This window comes from Coturnix japonica, chromosome 9 (assembly GCF_054131305.1).
Source record: "Coturnix japonica strain WE chromosome 9, WE-NBRP24, whole genome shotgun sequence".
In the NCBI taxonomy this organism is placed as follows: Eukaryota; Metazoa; Chordata; class Aves; order Galliformes; family Phasianidae; genus Coturnix; species Coturnix japonica.
Window position 1 is genome coordinate 6,098,201 of NC_140671.1, and position 24,877 is coordinate 6,123,077.

General features: G+C 43.1%; 1 protein-coding gene across 11 annotated transcripts; it reads right to left on the reverse strand.

Annotated features, from left to right (window-relative positions):
* Positions 1-217: 217 nt before the first annotated feature.
* GIT2 (GIT ArfGAP 2) lies at positions 218-24,700 on the reverse strand. Of its 11 annotated transcripts, XM_085555968.1 has the most exons (21): positions 24,563-24,700; positions 22,281-22,414; positions 21,815-21,927; positions 21,340-21,445; positions 20,891-20,977; positions 20,609-20,739; positions 20,398-20,492; positions 19,771-19,816; positions 18,638-18,689; positions 14,794-14,866; positions 14,360-14,457; positions 13,967-14,078; positions 13,535-13,677; positions 12,919-13,068; positions 11,194-11,442; positions 10,039-10,128; positions 7,447-7,529; positions 7,150-7,332; positions 5,738-5,866; positions 3,721-3,784; positions 292-2,969 (listed from the first exon to the last, which is right to left on the reverse strand). In XM_085555968.1, the coding sequence occupies exons 1-21, from the start codon at positions 24,612-24,614 to the stop codon at positions 2,757-2,759; spliced, it is 2,403 nt and encodes an 800-aa protein (XP_085412094.1). In that variant the 5' UTR covers positions 24,615-24,700; the 3' UTR covers positions 292-2,756. The 11 variants fall into 11 exon arrangements, with proteins under 11 accessions (XP_085412089.1, XP_015733565.2, XP_015733564.2 ...); XM_085555963.1 differs by lacking the exon at positions 5,738-5,866 and having other exon boundaries at positions 218-2,969; positions 24,588-24,700; XM_015878079.3 differs by lacking the exon at positions 5,738-5,866 and having other exon boundaries at positions 218-2,969; positions 18,638-18,686.
* Between the last annotated feature and the right edge of the window lie 177 nt (positions 24,701-24,877).

The window sequence follows — 24,877 nt, forward strand, 5'->3', positions numbered from 1 at the left end:
ATTACAAGCTGAATTCTCATTAGTTTCTTTTTAGTTTCATATTGCTGCAATGCAGAAGGTGAGAGGAGTTTCAGCTGATGATTACACTTGATTCTCAGCAATTGCAGCTTAAAACCAGGCCCAGCACTTCAGCTGGTTTGGAATGTTCAGATCCATCTTTTCTCAGCTTTTTTTTCCTCTTACAGCAGGAAATAACCCCAAGTATTTCACACACCAGAAGAGTTTTAGCATTTTATAATAATACAGTAAACAAAAGATTAAGTCAGATGGCATGACACTGAAAAATACAAGTTTTGGAAAAGGCAAAAGAGTTTTTACTTTCCTATGCAGCATACTGTAAAGAAAGAGCAAGTTTGTTTACAATGGGGACTAGGGGAAGGACATCTACTTATAAAACAACACAACAAAACCAATGATTTTATCAGTCTTCTGACCTGCAGTGCTGTACGATTTGGGGGCTGAGCTGCTGCTCTTCAGTTCCACAGTCATAGCACTCTGTGAAAAGATCTGACATAGCACGTAAGCCTTTGCTCAGACTGCCTCTGTTCTATGGACAGCGTCTGCAATCTGCACATCCCATATCTGGAGCAATGATGTGATATGATGACAACCAACCTGGAATAACCATTTGTTCAGAGATGGTGGAAATTACCAGAAGTACTGCTTAAATGCCAGAAGGCAAAATCATTTCATTACAGGTGGCCACGCTTTTAAAGCTAGGCCTTGGAAGCTGAGAGGATGTTTTAGGAAAACCTGGAGCTAGCCTGGCTGGAGCAAGGGCTTACAGCTGCTGCAGTGTCCCTTCAATTTGATACAGGTGTAAACTGAGACCTACAAGGAAACTCAGGGTTACCCAGCTTTGGAAATCAGGTAAGATGTGTGAAAGGAAAGCATGTAACCTTAGCCTGAGAGATTTAAAAATGCTATCTATCTATCTGCTACCTTTCAGTGGTATCAAGTTCAGAATAAGCTCCCAGGAGATTATCTGTGTATTTAAGTGCCAGTAGCATAATTTAGAAGTAAATGTCTCTTACGGTTCTAATCCCAGCCTGTCTGCATTCCTGTGAGCTTAGAGACAGCTCCAGCATCACAAGTGTAGGAAGGAGAAATAAAGAGTCACCCTGAAGGAGATTAATTTACTGGATTGTCATGAGCCCTCACTTCCCTCCCTCCTGCAAACTTGGGCTACTTAAAAAATGGAGCAAGTACAACGTGCAAGAATCCCACAGTATTGGGCCACTCGATGTTTATACATGCATCCAAACACGGTGTGACCTGAAAAGGAAGGAACAGCTCGAGTTTATTTCTTACCCTCCACTCGGCAGTTTTTCCAGCAGGAAGCCTTGCTGGCAGGCTGTGTGCTGCAGCTCTGTTTGTCAAACAGCAGACACCCATTCCTGACTCCAATGTTTCTGTGAAAGCTGTCTGAATGTTCTCATCAGCTGCTGACATGTGACAGCTGCTACAGCTCTGCAGCTTGGCTCCTACATTAAACACTGCCTGAGCTGCTACAGCGGGCTCCTTCAGCATCACAGCATGCTTCTAAAGAGGATGCAAGGAGGCAAAAATTAGCCCTTTTTCCATGTAGTTTAGACTCCCAAAGAGCTCCTTTTTTTAGTAATTATGGTCTTAGTTTGTGAAACTTCCAGAAACGCGTGTTATGAATGGATAAAGCTGAAATGCATGTGGATGTTTACCACCTGTTTACCTCTCTAAAGGCAGCCTAGCATGGGTTATGCAGGATACAGCCTGAAAAATGTCAAATGCCTTGCAAAAAACTTACTGGATATGAGAAATCTTTTCACGTTTGGATACGGTGAGGTACAGAGGTTACATGTGCTGGCAGATACAGCTTCTTTTAACTGGCACTATAACTTCCTTTTTTCCTTTCCTTTAAAATCATAAATCTTCAGTGAAATTGCATCAGTGCTGCTGCAAACGTGACATTGCCTTGAAGATGACAGAAAAATTCCATAGGAAACTTAAAAATGAGTTACTGAGCCAGAAACGAAGGATAATATTTTAACCACTAATGCCCTAAAGTAACATCAAACATATATATTAACGGCATAGTGACAACTAAAGGAAATAACTATTAAAATTCAAATTCCTTCCAAAACAGATAAAGTGACAAAGACCTTGTATAGTTACATGTAACAAGCTTGGATGCCCACAGCTACTATTGTTTCAGCAGACTAAGGATGTACTATTATTGCACAACAGTTGATATGGGAACAAGTCACATTTGGCTTGTACTCCATCACCAGGACTACAAGCATCCTACTGCTGGTGAGCAGTTGTCCTGGAGCCTTCAGAGCCCACTTCACTGCAGGTTTCTCCACTGCACACGAGGCTCCAGGATGGACAGAGCAGGGGTGAGATTCTGCCCTCTGATATGTGCAGTTGACTTCGGTGGGGATTTGGCAAGCAATATCTGAAAGCAGCAAGTGGCCCCAAGGAAACACCTAGCGAGAGCTTGATACAACGCTGGTACATGATATTGGCTCAACAGCTATTTGCAACATGCTACTATCTGTAACTAAACTGGCAACACAGGCACAAAATAAGGCAGTGGGTTAAATTAATCATTAAAATTGTTAGAAAACATGCAAAAAAATAATACTGAGTTTAAAAAAAAAGAAAAATCAAGAGGTTTCTTGCCCCTTTAGTTTTTTCCTCATAAAAATCTGAATAGTTCCACACCTATATTTGAAATTCAACCTTTCAAAAAAAGGAAAAAAGCCAAAGTGTGTGACTCAGTTGTTGTTCTCTTTGGTTGTGATGGTAACCAGCTGCTTAGCAGCCTTGGCGATGTCATAGGCGCACTGGATGACCTGCTGTGTGACCAGCTGGATGTCTGTCGTGGGACACGTCTCCACAGGGAGGGTTTTTTTGCACTCGGATTGGAGTCTGTAGGCACTAGATGTCAGCAGGCGCAAAGAAGTCCTTACCAGTTCAGATTTGGGTTTCTGGGAAAGCAGAAGTGGAACCAGACAGAAAAATAGAAGTGTTTTAGGATGGCTTTTAAATACCCAGTAGTGCTTTACAAGTGCTCTTTAAGGTGGGCCCTTTGCTACTCAGGCTCTGCTTTCTACAACACATTTCCCTCTGTTCTGTGATAGAAGCCATTGCTGCAGAGATGTGGAGTAGGATTGGATGAAATAAGTTCCCAGAATCTCACCTCTTTAATCTCAGGTACATGCAGGGAATGCTGAGTCCTGCTCTTGTTTGAGAAGTTACTCACATAAAGTTTCTAATGCCCATTTGCTGGCTGATATCAGGGCAGAGCACATACAAGACAGATCAGAATAAGCACAACAGCCTGAGATTCTCCTGGCAGTTTTACTCAGTAACTTGATGGAGATTCCACTCCCTGAAATTTACTTTGAAGGAAGATCTACACATACCCACATTAAGAAACACAAGCAATGGCATTCAAAATTAAACCAGGGGGTCCAGCTAAGTTCCAGTAAAGCCCCATGAATCCTTAAGCAAAAGGCAAGTAGCTTCCAGGTTTTCATGAACTACATGCGCTTGATTTCAAGCTGGAAGCCCAAAAGTAAAATTAGAGGCCTGGATACACAAATTAACCTTTCCTGATTAGCATGTGAATAACTACACATAGGAGATTCAAAAGACAACCCAGTCACGTCCTGTTCCTTCTGCTTTTCATTCACAGCAAGGAAATCCAACAAAGAATGAAGCCAAAAACACACTTACTTTTGGGAACAAGGCTGCCATTTCTGTCACTGCCACGTGTATTCTCTCAGAGCACGGTATATAGCTGCAAAAAGATGCAATGTATTATTCATTGTGTCTGCGCCGCCTTTCCTCCTCAGTTTCACTGCTCAGTGGCTGTTATTCTAGGAACAGCTGGGTAACAAAACCCCATACATGTCCCAAGAACATCTCTGTAGATTGTGCTTTAGGCAACTGCAGTAGATCCAGCACACAGCTGGTTGATTCTCAGTGCCTCCTTACTAAGCACTGCTAGCACAAGGCAACACAGGTTTGTATGTAACTATGTGACTTGAGAGGGAACAAGAACTGAAAGAACACAAAATTCTTTCTTCAGTCTTCATTCTTTACTCAGTGTTTGAAGGAACAGCTGTCCAGATCTGTTACGCCAAGCACTGTCAGAAAAAAATCCCAATTTGTATGCAATTACAAAGCACATGTCTATGAATATTAACAACACAATTAATTCATGACTTGCATTTCCTCCCTGCCCCAGAGCTTGCCTCTAAATTGGGCAGAAAGTCGCTCAGCTGGTTCTGTTTGGTGTACGTACAACAGACATGGTTGCTATGTGTGGGAGAGTGTGCCCAAGCAAACCAGATCATCAAGTCAGACATGCAATAAGGGGTTCCAGTTTGACAATAATTAAACAAAATCTGCTGTTACTTTGGGGAGAAAAACCACCTGCTTTTTACTTAGTGCAGTGCTGACAAGCAAAAGGTGAAAATTAGTCTGCTCAAAACAAGGCAATAGTCTCACTTCAAGGTTGTGATCCTTCAAAAACTCCATTTCAGCATTAGTTAATTAAGACAGTTCAGTCTTAAGGAAAAGAACCTCAGCAACATCACAGCAACATGTTATGTAGTCACATTATGTAGCCATCTTGCAACACCAAATGTGTACAAATGGGTCAGTTGCACCGAGAAGGAAACAACACAGTGGGGTCATTTTGGCAATGCAGGAAAAGCTGCTTGAAAAAATACATTAAAAAAAAGAAGAAGTGTATTTCTATATGTCTCAAATCACCCAAGTTCTTCCAAAGAACCTAAAAGTGGAGGAAATCTTCCAAGTCCACTGTAATTTCCATTCTGCAAGTGACTCAGAAATTAATTAGCTCCCTGCAAGTCACACTGCACTTCACCTCATAAAAAAAGCCAGTTTTGCTGATAAAACTCTCCACCAAGGCGGATAAAACCCTAACAGTACCCAAGTGAAGATTAATGATGCATATTTCACAACAGCTCCTCCAGGTTGCTGTGAAGTTTATGGTATGTCTCAGAGGGATGGCTTTATTGCTCACAATAAGCTCGTGAAATAACCTGACGTGTTGGATGTGTTCACACACATCCCAGGAAGACATCAGGGGGATTTTGTGGCAGCTTAGAACAGAGAATCCATCATCACCAATAACTGGTGGCAAAACTCCTCCTCCATTTCTGATGCTTATTGCTGGCAATAAAACCTGGGTTTAAAACTCAGGAAATTATGTTTTATGGGACATTTCACTTCAGTTTCATTTTTATCTTAAGCATTAATTAAATACTCGGTCAGGTTCTTGTTCAACATGTCAGCTGTGTGAACAGTTGAAGACCTAAAGCTGAGAAAGTGGAAACGTTGCATGCAGGGAATTGTGACAACTCTGCTACTTTTGCAACAGTGCAGAGAAGCAGCAAGCATCTATTGTGCTGTCAGTTATCATCATCCATCTCCATGTGCAACAGGTACAACAGAGACAGAAGAACCTCTTAAACTAGGACAGTTCAGCTCCACTCTGCAGTTCTGTTTTGCATTCAATCAGTACCAGGAGTTCAACTGAACCACTGATCTCCTGGGCTTGTAATTCCCTGCACTTGATACCTGAATTTTCTTTGTCTTCCAAAGCATTTCTTGCATAGCCTTTAACGACCCCTGTGCAAACAGTGTGTGAGGGAGGAAGGTAACAACAGAGAGAAAGAGAAAGGACACTGTGCCTGGGAGACAGGGACAGAGGCCAGAGTACCAGGAGGCAGGAGAGGGCTGCGGGCTGCTCAGGGGCTGCAGGGGAGCTCTCTCAGCCCAGGGAACCAACGTGCTGCAGCAGCCAAGGCTGTGTCTGAGCTTGAGCGTGCTCACACGCCTGAATGGTCTACTGGGCAGAGGAGCACAGGAAAAGGAATGGAAGAAAGTGAGGAAACAAAAAAAAGGGAAGAAGGTGTTTCATTAATAGATTGTATTCTTGCATCATTTTATTCCTGTCTGACCAGCTATGCAGCATGCCATTCTTTTATCCACAGCATTCCCAGCAGGAATTTGGAAGCCGTTATATCCCCAACTATCTCATTTTATCAAAGAAGTGCTCCCCTGTTGCAGGGATGGAATGAAGGAACCATTCTCCTCCATCCTGAGCAATTCTCAGCCCCCTGAGACAGAGCCAGGGAAGATTATAGTCATGTAAATACTGGCATATCCCAGGCATGGTACACAGAGCACAAAAAAAGAACACAAGTATCTAAATATCTATTCAATTTAACAGCTAAAAGTACACTGCACTGTTTTGTCCAAGGATTTTTTAATTACTATTTAAAGACTGTAAGCCTTGACATATGTAAAATCCAAACTCATTTAAAACTTACTATTGCTCCTTATTATCTGTGAGAATCAAACAACAAAGAACCACTGTGGAAAAGGTTACGGGCAGGGGCAATGAGCTCAGCACTAACACATTAGAACTTGCCATTCAGTGCGAGAAGGAAAGGTCGTGCACTGTCCTTTCTAAAAATAGAAAAGTACCAGAAGGAAAAAACACAGAACAAGAGTGGCCCCATTGTTGTGCACTTCTCTCAGCAAGGAAGGAAGCGAGAGCTTAACAAAAATCACCAGCAGCTTCTGATGGGCTGAGATGGGGCGCAGAACTCAGGGCTGGAAGCAGGATGCACAGCTCACAGTGAGACCTGTCAGCTGCCAGGTTAGGTTTATCCAGAGACCAACACTGCTCCAGATCTAAAACACGTCTGCACTTGGAAGACCTCACTATTATGTACAGTCCTTGTCCTCCAGATGAGCTGTGCAGGAGCACTACCTGATGAGCAGACTGTGACCATGGCTTTTACTTGCTCATGGTTATTCTGGAAATTAATTGTTCAAATGGACCAGAAGTCCCCCAGGGGAGCTGAAGCTGTGCTGACACACTGAAGCTGCTCACTACTTGACGTGCAAATAGGAAAGCCAAATGCTCTCTGCCTATGTATTTTTCCTAAGACTTACTGTTACTTTTACAACCTCCAGTACACCACGGAACACCACAGACCTACGCGCTTCATGTGTGTGAAATCCAGTATGAACACAGGCAGTTAGTAGCTGTACTTCTGAGAACACTTGCATTTTACTTATTTTCTCATAACCTCCAGAGCTTTTCCAGCACACGTGCCTTACCTGTCATGCTTGTTCTCCTGTGCTGCACGCAGCAGTTCCTGAATATTCTTAGTGATCTGCTCAGTCTTCCGAATCACATCTTCTGTACTGGGCAAACTGGAGCTGGGGGCTGTGTCTGTGTCCTCAGGGATGGACCCCTCTCCCTGCCAAACAACACTCCTCTGCCTTCCCTTCCTGCCTGACCTGCAAAGGAACAAAGCTAAGACTGGCCCTGAAGCACAGAGCTTCATCACCACTGACCTCACTGTCCTCCAGCATCACGGTGTTACAGCATTAGCTCTGTGTCATTGCACCTACCCCGTCTCCTCCAGTTCCAGTGAGGCAGTGGTGTTATCATAATCGCTCTCAGGCATACTGCTCTGCTTTTCCAGCTTCGAGGCCTGCAAGGAAGGCAGATTTGTTTCAGCACTGTGCAAGAAAGAAGGGCCCCAAGAAGAGTGCAAACACTGCATCCCATGTATGTGGTTTGCCCTTTAGCACAACAGCCCCTATGCCTGCTGCTACTCCAGAACCCAGCACACCTAGCAGCCCCCAGATCAAGGGGTAGGAGGCCAGACCAACCAAAGCTAAGCACAACCACAGAACAAAGGACCAATATTTTCCACCTCCTATTCAGGAGGAGGTTTAGCCTCCTAGAACAGTTTATTTTCTGGCATTACAAGCTCCTGGAACACCTACCACCAGGCCGATCTCTGCAATTCACACAGACCTGCAATCTGAAGCCCTGTGATGCACACTCCCATCTTTGGGCAGACTCTGAGACCATTACACATCTGCCTTTCCTAGACTTAAAAACTGCAGTGCTTATGAGAAGTGCCTGCTACAGCTCACCCACTTAGACCCAGACACATTACAGTGTCACTTTACACACAGCTCAGGCTCAGCATCAGCTCCCACCTTGTTCACAGGCACTGCTCACCCAAGAGGGCCCTCTGCCATTCCTGCTGAAGAACCAAAGCTAAAGCTCTACAGAAACTCTTAAGTCAAGATGAAGGGAATCTCTAGTGTTAAACTGTAAGAGATATCTTCAATCAGCATCCCAGATCCATACAGGTAGCAATCAATGCTTTCGTCTTGAGGGTGGACTGAAAATGTAACAAGGAAACATTTTTTCATTGGTTGAAAGGTATTCCATTCATTAAGCACTTACCTACCGCTAACACCACCAAATTCAAACACCCAAAGTACGAGTGCTTTCCATCCACTTTGCAGCTACTTTGCACAGAAGGAAAAAAGAACAAGGATTCTTTGAATGCTCACCTGTGAGGACAGCTACTAAACTCCAAAGAGTGACAGACATCTTTTGAGGATAAGGACTTTGCATGCACAGTCTGTGGTTTTAATACCTAGCACTGTAAATGTTATTTGCTCAATTGATATGGAGTACATTAGAGCCAAAATAATAATACAAAGGATGGAAGAATTTGGAAAGCGGGTTCTTTATCCTGGTGGAAATAGGACAGAGTTTGACCATTCAGCCCTCAAAACCCATGGCTGCTTTTAGCAACACTCTGCATTGTGTCAATAATTTGAGCAGAGACTCTGCAATGATTTTCTAAGGAATGGAATGAGATGGTGCTGTTTTCATGATGGTAACCAGAGGGAAAAAGTAAAATAAATCAATAAAAACCAGAGGGAGAACTTTTCTCAAAAGATCCTTTCAAAAACAGTTCAGTCTTATAAGGAAGACAAACTCTTCCCTCTCAGGTTTACTCCTGAACATCTAAGCTTAAACCGTGAACATCTAATATGACAGAATGGATATAATCTACTTGCAAGTTTCGATGAAACAAGCCATAAACATCTAAAAACATCCAAGGGGGCCCTTGCACAGCCAAAAATGGATGTTCTTCTAGAGCTGCAAACTGAACTTGCTTTTACAGTTGTTACAAGGTTCCCAATCTAAAAAACACAGTCAAAAGAAGCCTGCACAGACTAGACTATCAAACTGTTCAGTTATGCTAAATGTGTCCTCACGCGAGCTGGCATCTAGGGTTTCTTCTAGTAGATGGAGCTGAGTGAGACCAGATTTAAATGTTCCGCTACAAGAAAGAGAAAAAATGTTTTTAAAAGATTAAGAAGCTGCCTGAGGCTTCTCAGAACAGCCAACAGTTGACACAAGAAGCTGCAGTAAAGACAGAGACTTTGGAACAAGAGCTTGTAGAATGTGTTTAAGGTTGTATTCTTTCCCCTGAAGTCAAGTGTTAAATATGGTTTTGTAGAGCCTGATGGAATACCATGTAAGCTTCCTTTATATACACTCAGTGTCTTTCAGCTTGACCTGAAAACAGTCCTGCTAACAGCAATTCCCACACCCATTCAGACATCCATCTGTTAAGGTCAGCAGAAAGCAGGCCAGCCAACACTGAAAGAATTGTTGGCCATTGTGTTTGGCTGCTTAAAGAACTCACTTCAAACAAAGTAATGAACACCTGTAAGATAAACAGTCAATGAATATCGATGTGGATTGGTGCACAATGACAGCCCCCAAAGGAAAGCAGGCTCAGAAATTAGGACATGCACGTGCCTCATGCAGTGCATTTTAGTCAAGAGGAAGAGTTACACATTGGCTTATGAAATATCAATGAGTGCTTGCTAAATCTCTTTGCAAACAGCAGCCAACTTGTCTCCCGGCTGTTTTCATTGTTACGGAGCTCAACAAGTGATTTGGAGTGACTGTGCACAGGGTTAAATGCTGAAGATTTTAGCTGTCGTGGAGTTAGAGAGGAAAGTATCCACAGCACGGTGCCAAGATACGGAAAGTGATGAAATGCTGCTTCGTGCAAGCATGGAGGCTAGTGAGCATAAAAGGGCAGAGGACAGAGGCATAAGCCTTCTTGGAGATTGCCAGCTCCTCCAGGTAAAAGACCAATTGGGAAGGTACTTAACCCTTCGTGTGCTTTCATCCCTTGACCAGGAAAGCGTGGAGGGGAAGGAAGGTAGAGATGAAGAGGAGGTCACAAACGCGCTCCTCCCGATCTAAAAATGGGAAAGAGAAAAACACTCGGGCAAACCAACACCAAAAACAAAACACAAATAATTCTTAACTGAAATAAAGGAGCATTCTTAAAACCGTGCAAGGTGACATCAAGCAAGAATGATTTTGGGAACTTGGCTGAGCATACAAACTTCTGCACCGACTCCCTGGGGTGCTTAGAACACTCACAGAATGTTTGCCCTCCTCCCACATCAGTGCAGAATCCTTGTGGCCAAAACAGAGCTCTCTCTCTACCATCGTTTGGGAAAACACTAGTCCAATCCAAACTCAGAATAGGAAATTGCTTGCCTAGTGAAAAAGTTGGTGTAAGGGAAACTGTTGGTCACAGCCTGAACCTCTGATTAACCATCTGAGGGAAGTGATGAGTCAGCTGCAGGAGCACAGGTGAAGGTAATTCAGCTGTGCTCCCAGAGGGGCTGGAGCTTGATTCCACCTCTCCTAGATCCTATTTAAGGGCTGACCACCTCTAAGGTAGCATCTCTTTCTTGGGGTTGCTCCTGTGTGGAGTTCTGGTGGCAAGCCTCAACACTGGTGAGCATCCATCTTGACTGAAGACCTCAGAGTTGGTGAGTCTTTTCCTTAGATATCCTCTTGCTATCTATTTACAGCTATACTTGTATTATTCCAACTATACAGTCAGCATCAGGTTTTCTTATTCTATTTTAAACACCATTCTAGGGTTCTACAAATGGTCATGCATCTGTATATCTCTAGAAATAAATCTATAGGTTGTACCTACCTTCTTAGAATGCTACTTTTTCCCTCCCTCCTGGTTTTCAGTCAAATGTTGATATTTGGAAAATATAATGTGGTTAAAAGAAACAGCTGAGCAGAAGCCAAAAGCTTCAGCTTAAATGTTCCAGAGCTGTTACAGCTTTTACTTTTCAAAACATCAAGCTCCTGCAGACATGTTAATACAGCAAACAGTAACAACTCTTACAGTTCAAACTCCCTCCAAAGCAAATAGTTGGTATGTGAGTATAGTTGGAAGAGACAGAAAAGCTGAACAAAAGGAGGAATGCAGAAGCATGAGCGGTTTTACTTACGTGTGGAGGAAAAGGTTGCAGTCTTGTTATGCTTTCTTCTGGGTATGTGACCTCTCCCATGGGGAGGTAGGGTTTCTGACCTGATCCAGTCTCATACATGGACATGGGCCTGCTACCCCGTGCAGACGGTCGTCGCTTTAAGGAGGAATTGTTGGTAGGGTCTGTGTATTCAGAACCAGTTTGGACCTGATATATATTTGTTGTGGCCTGTCTTCTGAGGTTGGTATTTTCACTCTGTAGCGTTTGAAGCTGAAAGAAATGTTTAGCAGTGGGACTTTGTTTTTTTAATGGCAAGCGTCAAAAGCAAACTGAGTAGGCAATACACGCTTGTCTGCTTTACTAGAAAATCCAGCTTCTAGGAGCTGGGGTTTGATTTATTCTTCAAAAATCTATTTGATGTGTTTACTACAAGCAAAGAAACGTCTACGTTGCAGATCTGGCAAATATTTATGAGTTGATTTCCAGCACTTGTTTGCTGGGCTGCGAGTCAAACTGGATCTTAAAGCTGACTGTTGTAGTAAAAAAAACCACACAATCTGTTCCTTCCAGCCTGGCTGTAGTGCCATGTGAATCACATAACGCAATGAGGATGCATGGGGAAGAACTGCCAAAAGAACAGTTTTTTTTCAAGCCAGCTGATCCATTTCAGTAGTCAACACAAGAACTTTGAACAGGACTATGACATAAGGCCCACAACATCTGAAAAGGCCCAAATTAAAGCACAGACATCAGAGGCAGTGCAAAGAAAACCAAAGCTTGCTCTGCAAAGCAAGAGGAGAGTTTAGCTTATGGAAAATAAAGAATCAGCTACTGCTTTCTAACAAGCCAACAAGAAATAATTTTAAAGCTTCTTTTTTATTGCATGTATTTGATGGATAGTAAAATTGCAACAACCCTGAACTTTTATGGAGCTACTCAGAGTAAGTTTGCTATATTAACACATCATAAAGAAAAAAATAAGTCGAAAAAAAATGTATGCATCAGCAGTTCTCTAACAATATGCCAAGTACTTCAAACAGACAATGGCCTTTTAAATACGAAATGGTGTATTTATTGCTAGCATTTACTATAATCACATGCAACCTTAGGAACAGCACCTACTGAAAATGTCTTTTTGGGGTTGTTTTTTTTTTTTTTTAATAGAGGTAAGATTTGTAGGTTCCTTGTTTTTTTTAAACTGGTGTGTGACCTTCTAAGCCCTTGCTCAGAAAATGATACTAAGAAAGAGGAGAGCTTCTTGAATGGCATCTATTGCACTATAATTGCTGAAGTAGTATGGATATATTGGTGCCTTGCCACACATAACCCAGCAGAGAATTCCCATACTGGACTGCAGTTCACAGTAGCTCAGAGCTGATCCAGCTGTTACAGCTTCTCCTTATCCCGTGTCCCACAGAGGCACCATTGGTGCACTGCAGAGCCACTAAGCACTAACTTAAACAAGTCCCATAGCCATGCACATCACCAGCACACAACATTAGATCCATCTGAAGAAACAGACAGCCCTTTCTAGACTAGGGTGACAGATAGGATAGGGAGGTCAATACACGTGTAAGTTCTGCTACCAATACACATTCCTATCTTCTATCTGATTCTAAATCAAGTCCATTTTACAGGTTTTCTCACTATCCTCATATTGGGTCATTGTATCTTCAGTTTCAGCAGTTTTACTCTGGACAAGTGAAAACATGTAATTGGACAGGGTTACATTATTGTGCTTGTTACCTTTTTCTGCATGATCCTCAGCTCATCACTCAAGTTGATGTTCACTTTCATTAGCTGCTGAATCTTCACTTCAGAAGCCACCAGTGCATTTTTAACTTGCATATACTCTTGGGCCGTCACTGGTCCATCTGACAAGTCTGAATCCAGGCTCTAGAAACAGAGAGAGAAAACTCTGAGAGCTGAAAGAAAACAGGACAATGACTGCCCCCTTTTCACCTCACTGCATTACTTTCAGGCATAGCATTAAATGTTTGAGTTAGAATTGATATGCTGCAAATATTTTTGAGTGGGAAGAAGTAGTTTGTAAAATACCATGAAACCATTGATTAAAAGCACTTTAGTAGGTCCAATTTCATCTGTGTAATTGGGTCTTATCTTGTGACATGCACAATGGCACCATTTACTTTTCTAAAGCAGCCTTTTATTTACAGTATAAATTCTTTAAATCACAACATCTAATTCTGCTAGAAAGTATACATAGACTGACTGTTAGTTCTAAAGTGAAGTTGAAAATTAATTAAAACATTAATTATCTGATTATTTATATATGTTAAATTACCTTGACTTCAGATTACCTTTATGAATGACATTTTGTGTATCAGCACCTCAAACCTACCTTCTGCCTAGTTGATTTAGCTGCATTTGTTTCCAAATCAGTATCTTCATCTGAAGCAACGCTGTCATAATCAGGCTGGTCGTTATCCTGACTTTCACTGCTATGCTGGTTGCTGATTGATTTGAGTGTCAGTTCCACATTTTCTGTCAATCAAAATCCATTTTAAAACATACTAATAAGTTTGAGGGAGAAATGGAAGTGCATAAAAATAGTTAATCAACTAAACAAATAAGCTCTTCAGCCAGAGAGACAGTACGGTTTGCTATCAATGTGCTAGTTTAGGTTTTTTTTGTCATATAGAAACATTATAAGTTTCTTTCTTCATAGTACTTCATAGATACAGTACTTCTGAATGATGCTATCCCATCACATCAACTAAATTAGTGCAAGCCTGCATGCAGAAGCATGGAAGAGCTGCCAACCAAAACTCACCTTTTGAACCAGAGAGAGGATTCCCCTGTTGTCTTCGTTTGGCGTCACTTAAAATATCTATAACTAACGTAGCAAACTCATGAGCATTAAACCGAGCCAGCTTCTGTCTTCCCTAAATTAGAGAATAATATTTATAAAATTAATAAGGGTGTCATATACTAAATGAACAGCACAGTTTCCAGGCAAAACAAAGACTACAGCAGTTACAGTGAGCTGACTGTTCAATTTAAACATCTGCAGAACTCAAGGGAAGAGACGATGCAAAACATTTTTTATGCTCTTCACAAGCAGTTGTAACTCTTTTACAATAATAAAGTACAGTAGAGCAATATTGCTTAGAATAACAGGCTTATTAAACAACAATAGTTTTGTAGTACGAAGGAGATCACGTACCTGATTCCTGGTTGAGGAATATTCAGGATTTACAGGAAGAAAAGGGACCACTGTGGTCTCTGTCACGAGAGTACTATGATTCTGAGTAGCAAGCCAAACTGCTCAAGGAAGGGGAAAGAAATAATAACAAAGGATTAAACTGCCTGTGTAATTTGGTAATGATTTTGTCAAAGAAACAAAAAACACAATTCCAAGAACAAAAATCAATCAAAAAGAACAAAAAACAAAATCAATTCAACCAAAGATGTTTTTTCCCTCCTCCATACGTCTCTTTACTTTGATAAAATAAAACTAACCAAATAAAAAACACTTAAATGAGCATGAAGACAAGGCAATAGAAGAAACTATCACTATCAGTAATTTCTTAACACATGCTTGCAACTAGTATCATCTTTGTGATGTAACAGTTCATGTTTGATACAAATTCCGCTCACCTGCATCTGTTTCCCTCCTGTCAACTTCATCATACACATCCATGGCAAGTTCTTCAAATAAGTGGTTGCTTAGCTAGGGGTAGAGAAATTACAACTGAAAATCAAACCGAACCTATTAAGATTTCTGTAATACTGAAAATAGAAGTGCATAACTTTGCTCTCCGTTGGCACTCTTCCAGCCCCAAAACTACATAGGCTGAGAAGCAAGCAGTTAAGTTAAACACAAAGCAGGTGTAAGTCACAGAGCAGCCCTGCTGGCAGGGGACCTGCCAAAGATGAGGGAATTGAGTGTATGCTCAGTAAGTTTGCATGTAACACCAAGCTGGGAGGTGGTGTTGATTTGCCTGAAGGTAAGGAGGCCCTACCTGGAATGGCCTGGCCAGGGAGGTAGTGGAGTTGCCATCCCTGGCAGTGTTCAAGAAGCGTCTGGATAGGGAGCTAGGAGATATGGTTTAGTGGTTTTTCTGTAGGTATGGTAAAGGGAGGATGGTTGGACTATATGACCTTGTAGGTCCTTTCCAACCTTGTGATTCTATGATTCTAGGACACATGATGGTGCTGGGCTGCTGGCTGGGGTCAACCCACCCCAACCTGCAAAAATACAAAGCAGGAATCTATCTACTTGTAGCTAGCTATGCATTTAAATTAACTACTACCAGCATGTTAAAATACACATTGCTGAATAGAAACAGTATCATCACAGTTGTGCTTCCTCCTGACACAAGTTCTCATCTTTTGATCCAATTTGCTTCAGTTAAAAGCTTTTTCCCTAATCTAACTTGTGTAAGGATTTGGTCACACACACCTTAGTAACACTAAGTTACTAAGTTGGAGTTCTGTGTGCGGTCACGTGGCCATGATCTCATTGCGATCACGGAGACGTGGTGGGACAGCTTGCATGACTGGAATGTTGTCATGGAGGGCTGTGCTTTTTAGGAAAGATCGGCTGGCAAGGTGGGGTGGTGGAGTTGCTCTTTATGTGAGAGAGCAGCTAGAATGTATTGAACTCCACCTGGGGGAGAGTGATGTAGAAGTTGAGAGTTTGTGGGTGAGAATCAAGGGCCAGGCTGGCAAAGGGGACACTGTTGTGGGTGTGTACTACAGGCCTCCTGATCAGGAGGAGGAGGTTGATGAGGCCTTCCATAAGCAACTGGAAGTAGCGACACACTCCCAGGCACTGGTGCTTATGGGGGATTTCAATTATCCAGATATTTGCTGGACGACCAACACGGCCAGGCATGTGCAGTCCAGACAATTCTTGCAGTGCATTGAAGATAACTTCCTGATGCAGGTGGTAGAGGAACCGACGTGGGGTGGGGCGTTGCTGGACCTTATTCTCACCAATAAGGAAGGACTTGTTAAGGAAGTAAAAGTTGGGGGCAGCTTGGGATGTAGCGACCATGAGATGGTGGAATTCGAGATCCTGAGTAGAGGAAGCAAAGCAAAAAGTAGGATTGCTACCCTGGACTTTAGGAGAGCCAACTTTGATCTCCTTTGGGACCTACTTGGGGCTATCCCGTGGGCCAGGGTGCTAGAAGGCAAGGGGGCCTGTGAGAGCTGGTTAGCGTTTAAATGGCTCTTCTTCCAAGCTCAGGATCGGTGCGTCCCTGTGACTAAGAAATCGGGAAAAGGTGCAAGGAGACCTGCGTGGATGAGTAAGGAGCTCATGTGCAAGCTCCGCGGAAAGAAGAAAGTACATGATATGTGGAAAAGGGGTCTGACCACTTGGGAACAATACAAGAATGTAGTCAGGGACTGCAGAGATGCGACCAGGAAGGCCAAAGCCCACCTGGAGTTGAATCTAGCTAAGGAGATAAAGAATAATAAAAAAGGCTTTTTAAAATACGTTAACAGCAAAAGGAAGGCTAGGGAGAATGTGGGCCCCATACTAAGTGAGGGGGGCGCTCTGGTAATAGGGGATGCTGAGAAGGCGGAAATACTGAATGCCTTCTTTGCTTCTGTCTTTAGTGAAAGGGCTCTCCCTCAGGAATCCCGGACCCTGGAGGTTGATGAGAGAGTCCAGGGAATGGGAGATTTCCCTTTAGTCAGGGAAGAGGTGGTCCGTGAGTGCCTAGGAAACATTAAGGTCCATAAATCCATGGGACCTGATGGGGTGCATCCGCGGGTGCTGAGACAGCTGGCGGAGGTCGTTGCTGAGCTGCTCTCTGTAATCTTTCAGAGGTCTTGGAGAACTGGGGAGGTGCCTGAAGACTGGAGGACGGCCAATGTCACTCCAGTCTTCAAAAAGGGCAAGAAGGAGGACCCGGGTAACTATAGGCCAGTCAGCCTCACCTCTGTCCCAGGGAAGGTGATGGAACAGCATGTGCTGGATGCCATCTCCAGACAACTGGGTGATAAGGAGGTTATCAGGAGTACCCAGCATGGGTTCACCAAGGGGAGGTCGTGCTCGATCAACCTGGTGGCCTTTTATGAAGATGTCACTAGCTGGGTGGACAGGGGGAGGGCGGTAGATGTAGTCTACCTTGATTTCAGTAAGGCTTTTGATACTGTCCCCCATGACATCCTTATAACAAAGCTGAAGAAGTATGGGACAGATGAGTGGACAGTGAAGTGGGTCGAGAATTGGCTGACTGGCAGAGTGCAGAGGGCTGTCGTTGGCGGTGCGGTGTCTGGCTGGAGGCCTGTAACTAGCGGCGTCCCCCAGGGTCTGTACTGGGTCCGGTCTTGTTCAACATCTTCATCAACGACCTTGATGAGGGGATAGTGACCACCCTCAGCAAGTTTGTGATGACACGAAGTTGGGAGGATTGGCTGACACACCTGAAGGCTGTACTGCCATTCAGCGAGACCTGGACAGGCTGGAGAGCTGGGCAGTAAGAAACTGGATGAGGTTTAACAAAAGCAAGTGTATAGTCTTGCACCTGGGTAGAAATAATTGCATGCACCAGTACAGGCTGGGGGAAGAGCTGCTGGAGAGGAGCTCTGCTGAGAGGGACCTGGGCGTCCTGGTGGACGACAGATTAACCATGAGCCAGCAGTGTGCCCTTGTAGCCAAAAAAGCCAATGGCATCCTGGGGTGTATTAAAAAGAGCGTGTCCAGCAGGTCGAAGGAGGTGATCCTCCCCCTCTACTCTGCCCTGGTGAGGCCTCATCTGGAATATTGTGTCCAGTTCTGGGCTCCCCAGTACAAAAAAGACAGGGATCTCTTGGAAAGAGTCCAGCGGAGGGCCACTAAGATGGTGAAGGGCCTGGAGCATCTCCCCTATGAGGAGAGACTTAGGGAACTGGGTCTGTTTAGCCTTGAGAAAAGAAGGCTGAGAGGGGACTTGATCCAGGTTTGTAAATACCTGAGGTGTGGGAGCCATAGTGGTGAGTCTGGTCTCTTTTCAGTAGTGTGTGGGGATAGGACTAGGGGTAATGGGATGAAAGTACAGCATAGGAAGTTCTGCACAAATGTGCGGAAGAACTTCTTTACAGTGAGGGTGACGGAGCACTGGAACAGGCTGCCCAGGGAGGTGGTGGAGTCTCCTTCTCTGGAGATATTTAAGACCCGCCTGGACGTCTTCCTGTGTGACATGGTGTAGGGAGCCTGCTTTGGCAGGGGGGTTGGACTCGATAATCTCTAGAGGTCCCTTCCAACCCCTACAATTCTGTGATTCTGTGACTAGCCAGTTTGTGTTAACAACAACTAACCAGCAGATAGGGACAATCTATTTTTCTAGCTTCCCAAAAAGTTAAAAGCAAATAATAGCATTTAACATACAAACTGTGACATTTATGTATTTGTTTAGGAATTGATAGTAGCTGAAACACCAGCTTGAAGTGCAGCATTTGCCACATTACAGTAAAGGTGTTGCACAGCACACACAGAAGTTTTACTTACAGACTGAAGCTTCTTCTTAGCTGCTTTTGCAAGTTCTGATAAATCCAGACTGCTATGAAAACAAAAAGTGACCATTACATCCACAGCATTTAAGGGCTTCTTTAAAAATAAATCCCACACGTTTCAATTATTAAAACCCCTTTTATTTGGGACTCCTTTATCTGTTAGTATTTTATACAGTTTGTAACACATCAACCTTTCCAATATTACTAATACACTGATTAGCATACTCTTACACTTTACTAAATAAAACAAGATCTAAATCAAAAGAATCCCAACAACCCTTCAGAAGAGAAGTACCCATCTGCACAGCTCAAGGAGTGAGGAAAATGCTTTCTGTAAAGAACCTGACAAACATGCTAACTGTGACCAAAGCTCAAGTCCATTGGAAACACACTGGATTTGTTCCAGTGAGCCATGCAGGAGGAGGTACATGTACCCCACATCAACTTCTCTCCATGCAATGTGGCAAGCGATGCTTACCCTGCTCTGCAAAATACTTTGCACTGTGCTTAACCTAACAGCTGACTACATTGTATTAAGAAGTTATAGATATGATCAGTAGGCTTTTATTTTTCTAAAACCAATAATTACATAGTATCCATCTACAATTTTTATTTGCCTTATAGCTTTCCAGAGACAACAGCAATAGACTGAACAGCAGTTTACTTACAGCCGTCTTATTTCCAATGGCGTGGCAATAAAAGAAAAATGTTGATGACTTATGATTAATACATGATATCTTTCATACAGAAGATGATTTAACTGACTGCGATCAAAACTTAAGAGCACTCGCATGACCAAAAGTACAACCACAGTCAGATATTCTGCTTCTTTGCAAGCATTTGTTTCAAAATGCAGTATCAGGAAATAAATAGATCCTTATGTTACTTTACAAAACCTGTTTTCCAGAAATATCCATGTGTTTAGTTTAATTATTCCATCTGCATTTCAACAAACAATAAGCTGCTATAATTGTCTGGTTTTGTCTAAGTTTGATACAAGCGCATCTTAAAAAGCTAAAATGACAACGAGCTTAGAAGTTATTTCAAAGAGGAAAGTCTTCGATCTAACTCTTAAGGACTGTCTGTTTCCAAATAGCTTTCAGGCATGTCATGGAGTCAGAAACTCACCTATCCGCCATCTGAGGTATAACAAAGTGCTGTCCATTTTTATGATCTAGAGTTGAAAACAAACTGTACTTTAATAGGCTGTTAGTGGGAGATTGCAGTGAGAAACCCAGCGATACGAAAACCCAGGACAGGCTATCTTGCAAGTCATCACTCAACTTTAAGCTACAGAGAGCAAGCAAGTCTTCTACCATGATTTGCTCATGTTATAAAATCTTCCAATTAAGTCTTATCAACTGCATTGCATATTATTTTTTCTAAATAAGATTCAGTTCTAATGCAGGTGCCTTTATGGAACCAAACAGCTAAAAGTGTGCACCTTCAAGGAAGCACTCATTGAATTGGGCACTCCTCTGCTTTTGCATTTCAATTAGAATAAACTGTTTGGTTTATTTAATTCAGTGATTCTGCAATGTGTCCTGCAGACTAATCAGCATTACAACTCTTGTATTTTCCCTGCAACTCAAGAGTACTCATCTGCTCTTAAATATAATAAACCCTTAATTTTTAGTTTTCTAATATAAAAAAGGGATATTAAAAGTGTGGTAATACGGAAACAATGTATACCAAAGATTGAACTGCCCAATAATTAACATATAAAGACCTAGGGGTGCAGATTTTTCTACTCACCTGGTTTCCTGCCACAGAGATAGAAAGCTAACCTGTCAGTGAGCTCATACTGAATTTCTACCAGGCGCTCTGCCAGTTCATGGTGCCCACCTTGTCTGGATCATACAAACATATAAAGAAGTATCCTGTTAGCTACTCCTATATTAGTTACACAAGAACAAAAATTGAAACATAAACACTTAAAAACATCACAAATGTCAGAGTCTTCTACCTTGCATAGTCAACTGGGGTCTTTCCATTGGAATCTTGTGTGCCAGGATCAGCACCATACACTGCTAATAACTCTGCTTGTAACGTCTGTCCTGCTTTAGCAGCAACGTGGAGCGGGGTGTTTCCTTTCTCCTACGGGTCAGAAAGAAAAAGCACATCACTATTTCATCAACAGCTCTGAAACTACCATAAAAAATATAACATGCATCATCTGAAATCTGCATAAATACTACAAACACTAAATACGGATCACACATCAAAACAATGAAAAACAGGTTCATACAGGATGAAAGAAATTGGCTTGGGCTCCTAAGGAGAGCAATCGCAAACAGGTCTCCAGGTTCCCCGTCCTCACACTGGAATGGAGTTGCTGAAAAAAGAAGGGGATTCTATTCAACACAAAGGCAGTAACAGTGTTTCAGCGATGCTTTTAGAAACAGTTACACAACGATTCTTGTGGCAACTGTTTATATAACATTACTTTTTCTCCAAGTTAACCTGAATGAATGCCTCTGAACCATCCACATCTCCAGCATCTCTATATATTTATATATTACATAAAAAGCTGCTCCAGGCTGAAGCCAAGCTGTGTTTGTTTACATAACAGTGCTGAACAGCAGCAACAGTTAAGTCAAAAGCAGCTAAATTCAGTTAGATTTCAGTGTGCTGCTACACAAGAGCTGTAGCTTCTGTACATGGCCAGGATAACAAAACAGCCACCAAACAACTCACCTTGCTGAGATCTTTGGCGGTCACACTGTCATCCTCACGGCACGGCAAGCGATGAACAAACGCTAACATCTGATATTTAGCTCTAATGAATTCAGCTTTATTGGGACTGCAGAGAAACCCCAAGTGAGAAAATGGGAAGAAATGTGAGTGCTTTTGAAACAACAGACATCAATTATGACTACTCCAAGCAAGACATCAGGTATCAATAGGTCACAGAACTGAAGCTGTATTTCCATCTTTGAAATAAATTTAAGAGTAGTACTTGAGAATTATGTTAAAAAAGAAAATCTGATGATGTGAAATACCAACGAAAAACCATTAAAGCAGGGCTATATGTGAACATATAACTAGTTTACTTCTGCTATTTTCAGAAACAAAACATACTTAGGTTCCCACGTACTCCTTGCTGTCTATGTCACTGCTGAATAAAACAATCACACCTCAACAAAGAAAAGGTCTGTAATTTTCCACTTACTGCACTTTATCCTGAGGGTTAGCTTTGCGCCTTCCACTCATAACAGAAGCGGGGTCCAGCAACGAATGTTCCCATATGGAGTTAGCACCATTATTATACAGTGTTTCAACCATCTGAAATACAAAATATATACAGGCAGGAGTGAAGAACTTAGCTGCTAGCTGCACAGATTGACTCATCAGAAAGCTGTGAGTACTGTGAACCCAGCAGCAGGATGGCACTGACTCATATTCTGTATAGCAGTGCCTAAAACCCACTGGGGTGTCAAAGCCCAGCTGATGTTTAGGAGACTGTTGTGTGGAATGTAATATGAACCCCCTTAAAATTCTCTCTCCTTCCACGTGAACATCTCTACCATAACCAATACTGAATATTTAGGTTGAAGCAGATATTTATATATACATATATAGAAACACCACAAAGAAATTCTAGCTTTAGTGAAGGAGGAGATGTCATTGGTCTTTACCTGCAGCAGTGTTGGAGGCCATGGTGTGTGCTTGAGATGTCTCACTTGAGAGATATGACGCCCCAAACTCCGGTGAACGCTACAGCACTCATCGCAAATCAGAATTCCCCTGTTTATGGACGCCCAACAAGGATCTGAAAAAAGAAGACATTTATTACAACCACAGAAGGCAAGGCAGCTTCTTATTTCAGAGCAGAAAATGACTTTGTGTTTTAACTTGAGATTTACTGCTCTCAGAAGCAACTCTAGTTTCTGTCAGTGACAGAAGAGGCTCCGTGGGCCAAGAACCCTGCAGGAAGGAAAGTGAGCAGCAAGACATTGTCAGAGCTGGCACAGTGCAGGAGGAAAAAGGAGTTCAAAATCTCTTCTGTTTTGGAAAACCTACTTAATTCCAAATCCAGAGCTGGGTTTGAGGCTGAATGAATACAACACAAGCCTGTATCTGATGAGAGATCTTCTGCATCATGTCAGAATACATCTAAGCAATTGTGCATCACACAAATATCCTGCTGTGACCTGTGCAATAAATATAGTGAATCCATGAAACGTGAGATCTGATCACTGATGTGGTTTCTGAGCAGAGCTGATGCTGTGTGTGCTGAAGGCAACGCAGGCAAATCCACGGCTCACAAGGGAAGGCAGCATCTACTCATAGATGATAACTATCACATAGCCCAGAGCCGAACTGAAGTGCATGGTGTAGGAAAAAAAAACCTAATCTAATTTAAGAAACAAAGTAATGAGGAGTTTGAGTGCTTGTTATTAAACCATTCCACTATTTTTACAACTTTCACTTCTAAGAGAGAAAAACAGAACAACAAAACGAGCTTTGTTAACCCCAACCCAACAAGCCAAGGCTGGAGGCATCCTTCAAGACTAACGAGCCTCATCCCTTTTTATTACAGACATCATCATACACTCATTCATACATCGTGATCTTCTGAAAGCCACTGTGTTCCTGGTTTCAGTCATGAGCTGCTCGCTCAATATGCACCGTAACCAACCCCGTTCAGCTACAGCAAAGCAAGCTCCTGTTTATCTGATCATTCCACAGCAGAATGGAAGCTTCAGCATCCCCTCTGAAGAGCAAAGCAGAAGCCTGGCTGGTAATCTGAGCTCCCACACAAGGCTGGTCAAACAGCAGCAGGAGCTCAGCGCTGCAACCTGCTTTCAAAGTCACAGTGGTTTAATCAGAAGTGGAGTTTTAATTGAGGTACATGAAGATTTGTGGGCTCCCATTCAGTTCAGACGTGGCTCACTGCCAGTTACTTGCTCTCAAGTAACGGATGGGGACCGGAAAGGGAACAATATTGGTTATGACAGAGGGCTGTCAGGTTATAGGAAGACTTATTTCAGGTTTAAGTTAAATGTCTGCGCTGGAGTTTAGTCTGTTTCTAAAGGCAATACAGGTACAAATGCAACTCAAATACACTTACACTGATGGCGGAACACAAGAAATACTCAAAAGATCTCTCAAGTTTGCTTTCAGGAACATGGCAGAGTGCTTCAAAACAGGAAGCGTGCAAGGATAGGCGTGCTCTGCGGGTACGAGAAGTGAGCTCCTGCCCCAGCAGCATAGGAAGTGCATCAGAAAAGAGCATGTCAAACTCTCCTTGTGCACAGCACAACCACTTGTGGCCCTAAAGAAGCAAAGAGAAGTTGGGGGAAACCCCAGAAGCCAACCTGGCTCAAACACTGCAGGTCATAACAAACTGTACTTTCAATCAAAGAAGGGGTTTGTTCAGGTTTTTGGGTTGTTTTGTGAAGAAAGGACTAAGCTTTCATTACACACATGGCTAAACCAGCAGGCTTCTCTATGAGGATCAGATCTGACGCTGTCATGCAGCACCCAACAACACACAGAGCTGTGACCCTGCTGTGTGCTGGCTGCCCTGTTGTACTGTGTCCAGGTGTGGAGCCCTCAGTACAAAAAAGACATGGAGATTTTGTTAAGGGTCCAGAGGAGGGACATGAAGATGATCAGGGGCTGGAGCACCTCCCCTATGAGGACAGGCTGAGGGAGCTGGGTTTGTTCACCCAAAACAAAAACCAGTCTCTAAGACAGGAACATCAGCACTATAAATAAGCAGAAATAGGGACTTTAGACCCTCATTTTATACCTTTATTCCCCACACCCCCTGTCAGCACAGCGCCCATCCACACAGCGGCACCTGCCCTCCTCTCCTCAGTGCAGGGGGGTGGGGATGCGGTCGGGCCCTGCCGCCCCCTCCTCTCGTCTTTCCCCTTTATCCCCCTTCTCCCCTCGGTTCCTCCGGCCTTACCCTGCGCACTGCAGTCCGCACACACCTCGCTGCTCCTCAGCCGCTTCGACATCGCTGTTCGGATCGGGACCGGCCGCTTCCTGCCGCGCTCAAGGGGCCGCCTCAGCCCCCGCCGGGCGGCCGAGCCGAGCGCGTAGTGCGCATGCGTACGTCAGCACCGCACGCTATGCCGCCGCTCGCTATTCACGAAGCATTTTACGCTAACGTGAGAAGCCAAGCGGAGCTGCGCTGCCGTAGCCGTCGTATTGCCCTAACTTAAAATGGCGAATAGAGACACTGCCCTCACTCGCAATGGCTGCGTGCCTTCCGTATTTC